Source organism: Phasianus colchicus, chromosome 35 (genome assembly GCF_987193195.1).
Source record: "Phasianus colchicus chromosome 35, bPhaCol1.hap1.1, whole genome shotgun sequence".
In the NCBI taxonomy this organism is placed as follows: domain Eukaryota; kingdom Metazoa; phylum Chordata; class Aves; order Galliformes; family Phasianidae; genus Phasianus; species Phasianus colchicus.
Window position 1 is genome coordinate 1,022,115 of NC_143470.1, and position 5,630 is coordinate 1,027,744.

Sequence of the window (5,630 nt, forward strand, 5' to 3'; positions counted from 1 at the left end):
GTTTCCGTATCTCCTTCTTGAACATCACTTCAGGCAACGGCCACTAAAGGAAAACGACTAATACCGCATGGAGAGCAAAGAAAAGAGAGAGAAAACAGAGAGGGGTGAGCGCTCCCACCCAGGGCGGGCAGCAGGCTGCTGGTGCCAGCGTCACAATGGGCAGCGGCCAGCACTGGCCATGCTGTCATCGCGTCACCGTGGTGACGTTTGTGACACGGGCACCCGGGAGGGGTATGTAGGCAGAGCACGCTGGTGGGTCCTGCATCCTGAAGGAGCATCTGGCAGAGAGCAGACGCATCTGAAGGATGAGCTCCGGCATGGCTGGCGCCAACAAGGAGCAAGCCGCCGGCACGAGGCGGAACGGGATGAGCGAGGTCGGCCCCGCAGCAAGGCGTGCCTCCAGACCGACACGCGCCGACACCGAAGGTACACGGGTCCACAGCCAGCACAGGAGCGGTGCTGCAGCCAACCTTGGCACGAGATGACACTTTCCATCTGCCACCTCGCTCCTGCCTGGCAGCGGTAGCGGTGCTGGGAAGCGGCAGATGCAGAGTGTGACCTGCTTTTCCTTTGCCCTCCAGAGCGAGTTGCCGTCTGGGATGCGGTGGCCGCCTACGTACGGGAGCAGCTGCTGCTGCAGAAGGTGTGTTGGCTGTCGGGTTCCTCCTCTCCCCGTCCAGCTCAGCCTGGACTTCCTCTGAGTCTTCCCCTCCACAGAAAGCAGGAAACTGCCCCCACATTTCTCTCCTGGGCATCCCACGGGCTTCCTGCAAATCCTGCACGATCACTTGTGTCGGGCACTGTCTATCTCAGGGCTGATCCCGGTCTCTGGAAGCCTCTGGATCCCACGAGGCTGCTTCTGCCCTGCCTGCTGTGCTGCATTTGGGACGGCAAGGGGAAGGAGAGGACTGTGCAGCCCCTTCCCAAAGCCATTCCCGATGCCCTGGCTTGTGCCTCTGAACAGCGGCAGAGGGCTGTCCCTACCTTGGACCCCCTCTGGCTCTTCCTCCAGCCGTCCCATAACCCTTCCGCCCTTCCTTACTCTCCCACTTGCAGGGGGTCTGGATTCCCACCTTTGGCTTCTTTGACACCATCTCCAAAGACATCCGGACTGAGGATGGGACAGTGACTCTGCAGTGGCCCGTGTTTCACCTGGCTACAAACCTCATAGCCACGCACCACCTCAAGGCCCACAGGGAGTCCCTGCCAGGTAGGAGGGGGGATTAAACTTTTGCTGGCTTCATGGACAGGGCAAACGGCCAGCGCCTCCATTCTCAAAAGTAAACCTCTCCCTCTGATCAGCCCGTCCAAATATGGGGCTGTTCTGCCTGATGTCCACCTAAAGCACCTGTGGAAAACCAACCGTATCATCAACTCCGTCCCTCGCATTTTTCAGTCCATAGGAAGGTGGAGCCGCTGAAATACAGCAAGGTGGCCGCAGCTGCTTCTCTGAGCTGGCAGACACTCCGGACTTGCATTCAAAGCACCGTGTCCCTGCTCTCCGGCTGCCTGCAGAATGGGGAGAACGTTGCCGTTGTCCTCAAGGACATCGGCGTGCTCCTCATTGACGGACTGACCTTCCAAATGAAATTCTACTACAACTTCCTCGAGAAGCTGTCAGGGAAAGAGAAATTCAGAAGAGCTGCTTTCAAGGTGAGCTGTAGTTTCTCCATGACCCAGGCAGAGCTGTGACACCTGCTGTGCCCGCACACAGCCCACCAGGATCTGGCCAGCTGCTCAGGCCGTACAAGTGCTGTGCTGCTGTCAGCTCTCGCAGCCTTGGGCTCCTCGTGTCCCCAATGCCTCAGCCTTCACGAGGACGTCCCACATCCTCCCCCTTTCTCCCCTGCAGGCCCCCTGGCTGCTGGACACGGTGGTGTCCCGGATGGCACCGGTGGCCTCCCTGGCGCTCTCTGGCTGCGCTGTCGTCTTTCCCAAGTGAGTATGTTGGTGGCCGTAGCTGCTGCTTGATGCAGCTGCTCAGCTCTCATTCCATCACGCTTGCTCCTTGTGTCCACGACTGTCCTGCCATGAGCATATGTCCTACAGTCATGGAAGGATTTCAGCTGGAAGGAACCCCGAAAGGGCACCTAGTCCCACTCCCCTGCAGGGAACAGGGACACCTACCGCCAGATGAGGTTGCTCCGAGCCCGGTCCAGCCCGACCTTGAATGCCCATCCGGGCACCCACCACCTCTCTGGGCAAGATGTTCCGGTGCCTGCCACCCTTCTGTCAAAACCTTCTTCCTTATATCCAATCTAAATCTTCCCTCCTGCCTTTTGAAACTATTTCCCCCTCACTTAACCCGACTGATGCTGCTGAAGACTTTAGAAAGTCGTGTGCTTCATGCAGCATGAAAATGTGCCTGGGAGCAGACAACCAGAGAGCAACAAGGATTGCTGGAGCGCTGCGTCACACCGGTTGCTGTCTTCTCGTCACGTACAGGTTTCAAATGGAGTTTGTTCCCAAGCCACCGCCCGGAACAAACCACAAGTCCTCACGAAGCCTCCCTGGTCCGGAGAAACCAAAGAAAGAAGAGACTTTGCCACCTCTCGTCCAGGGCAAGAAAGGTAAAGCAACTGCCAGCTCCTTTCCGCAGCACGGGCAGCATACTTGAGATGGGAAATCCCTTGCTGACCATCAGCCAAGGGCTCTGACTTGTGTCAAAGCTTCACGCCAGCTCAGCACGGCCTCTTCCCAAACTAAGGAATTGTTGGCCTCTCACAAACTAAGGCGCTGAGCGTGACGTGCCCCCATCCCTGGCTATGGCAGGAGGATGTGCGGATCTTAGGCCCTGCCCTCCCCCAGTGGAAGGATACGGTCCCCAAAAGTTACTCTGCCACCTCATCATCACCACCCAGCTCCTCTTTCCCAAAGCCAACGTCACTACTGCAGTCCCAAAACAGAGCTGAATTGCAGAGAGGAGGAGTGGGGCCAGGGATGGTGTCAGGGAGGGTCCGAGGGCGGTGCAGATGTCAGCAGTGGGGGGAGCAGAGCAGCCCTCTCGGCTGCTCTGGGAACAGGCCTGAGAGCCCCTTGTGAGTGAGCCAAAGGGTTTACGGTGAATCTCCTCTGCCTTCTCCATTCCAGTGAGATTTGCTAGCCGTCCAACCTTCATCAAACGCTTGAGCTCAGACAGCGTTGATGGAGAGCACTTCAGAAGGATAAGGAGCGTACTGCTGAAGGAGAGCTCCAAGGCCAGGTGAGGCTGGAGGCTCTGGGCTGGGATGCGCATGGGGGTGACCGAACGAGAGCCCATTCCCTGCCCCAGAGGGTCACTGTTGGTGGCCGCCCAACAGTGCTGAACGCAGCACCCACGTGCTGGGATGGGGACCCCCCAGCTCACAGGGCTGGCCCCTCTCCGCATCTCAGGAGAGCCACGGGGCAGCCGCTGAGCTGTCTGTGGGGAGGGCTGCGTTGCAGCCAAGGCTCCTGGCTTAGGCTTGCAGCATGCGGCCCCAAAGCCATCAGCCACTCACGCGGACCCCTCCCGCTCTGCCCTTTCAGTCTGCTGCCAGCGATCCGGAGAGCGTCTGAAGCCCAAGAGCAGCCGTTGACCTGCCAGCTGCAGGGGGAGGCAGGCACACCAAGCCAGGAAGAGCTGCGCCGAGCACCAGGAGCCAAACATGTTAGATTCCCTGATGAACTAGAGGGAGCAGAAAAAGTCCATCATGAGGGTGCGGTGCTGAAACTGCAGAAAGCCAAGGCCTCAGCCCATCAGATCGCCTTGAGGCCAATAATAGCTTTCACAAAAGATCCAAGATCATTTTCCTCAAGGGCTGAGTCTACAGTGTCTCAAGGCAGACCATCCAGGCTCCCACTGACATGTGACTCAGTTAAACTTCTCAGGCAGAGGGCAAAGAAGATCAGGCCAGTGCAGAAAGTACTGGAGCAGATGGCAGCATCACCACTTCGTGGGGAGTCCAGCCTGCCTGAGAAGTCTCCCATCACCCGACCTGGACTGCTGCCACCCATAAAAGAAGAAACGGGGTCTCCCGAGTGCCAGCCTCCAAAGACCAAACCCCCACTCCGCAGGAAGGCCACACCCTACCCACGCTGATGCGGGCATGGGGTGCCCAGGACAGACAGCTCCACTGGAGGCAGCAAAACAGATGCGTGAATCCCATCTGCATCACATCTAATACTAACCAGGCTGCCCAGGGCCCCATCCGACCTGGCCTTGAACACCTCCAGGGACGGGGCATCCACAACCTCTCCGGGCAGCCTGTTCCAGTATCCCACCACTCTCTCTGGAAAGAACAATCCAATCTGGCATCCAATCTTCAACTCAAAACCACTTCCCCTTGGCCTGCCATTAGCTACACCATCAAAGAGTTGACTCCCCTCCTGCTTGTAGGCTCCCTTTATGTACTGGAAGGCTGCAAGGAGGTCACCCCGCTGCCTTCCCTTCTCCAGGCCAACAAGGAGATCTAGAGTGAAATGTAGAGGGGCAAAACCATCAATAAAGCCTTATCAGGGGCCTACCCTTTAAAAACCTCCAGAACGCCTGTGACAGTGTCATTGCGCCTTTTGACGCCAGCTCTTGTGCTGGTGGAGGGAGAAAGAATTGCGAGAGGGCATCAGAGCGTCTCACGGTGCTTTGATGCCCAGGGAAATCCAGCACAGTCTCTTCTGTCTTATCTGGATCACAACTTACGGGCTTTTGGCCTGGCAGGGCCCCCACGCCGTCCGGGAGTCTTCTGGCCCAGCAAGGCTGCCCGGGTCAGTCGGCCAGCCAGCTCTTGGCCTGGCAGGGCCCCTTTGGCTGGCTTGGAGGTGTCTGGAAATGCAGAGCTCCATGGGCCAGCCGGCCGGCCACCTCTCGCCTGGCAGTGCTCCCCTGAACAGCCAACCAGCTTTCGGCCTGGGCCAACTGGCCGGCCAGGAGGCTTCAGGCCTCGGAAGGCTTCCCCAGCTCCTTCCAAGGCAGGAGTGAAGTATGTTTCTCCGTTTCTGCAGCTGAGAGCGTTTTGTTTGCTCGTGCAGCTTTGCTGTGAGCGATGTGGAGCTGTCAGGCAGACTTGGGTTCCTTTTCCACTCTCCCAGCAGCAGTGAGACTAGTAATGCCTTCTGAAAGTGCACTGCAGCTGAGAAGTTAGTTAGGCTTGGCAGTGGAAATGCTGTATTGGAGGTATTGTCGGAGGGCCCCCCAGCTGGCTGGCTCTTTGCTTGGTTGGGTCCCCCCGGCCAGCGAGCTTTTGGCTTGGCAGAACTCCCCAGGCCGCTTGGCTTTTGGCCTGGTTGGTTCCCTGGAGAAGACGGATTTTGGCCTGGCAGGGCACCCCCGTTCATCAGGAGGCTTCTGGCCTTGGCATGGCTATTTGGGGAAGCTGGCTGTAAGGCTTCTGATCTGGCAGGTGCCCCCCAACTGGCCAGCCAGCTTTTAACCGGGCAGGGCCATCTGGGCCAGCCAGCCCAGCTGGCGTTTGGTCTGGTAGGGCCCTTCCGACCACCTAGCCAGTTTATAACAAGGATTCCGGATCTTCCCCAGGGCCGAGTCCACCCTGTACACGGAATCCCAGGGCAGACCATGCAGGCTGAAACTTCTGGCTTCCGAATCACCGAAACTTTTCAGGCAGAGGGCTAAGATTTGGCCTGGCAGGGCCCACCCAGCCAGCTGGCTTTAGGCC

At 58.4% G+C, this 5,630-nt stretch overlaps 1 protein-coding gene across 1 annotated transcript; it reads left to right on the top strand.

Annotated features, from left to right (window-relative positions):
• Positions 1-305: 305 nt before the first annotated feature.
• LOC149913721 (uncharacterized) lies at positions 306-4,506 on the top strand. Its single transcript, XM_090129026.1, has 8 exons — positions 306-426; positions 582-643; positions 1,057-1,210; positions 1,397-1,653; positions 1,853-1,938; positions 2,446-2,570; positions 3,091-3,202; positions 3,508-4,506. The coding sequence occupies exons 1-8, from the start codon at positions 306-308 to the stop codon at positions 4,058-4,060; spliced, it is 1,470 nt and encodes a 489-aa protein (XP_089985152.1). The 3' UTR covers positions 4,061-4,506.
• Positions 4,507-5,630: the final 1,124 nt, after the last annotated feature.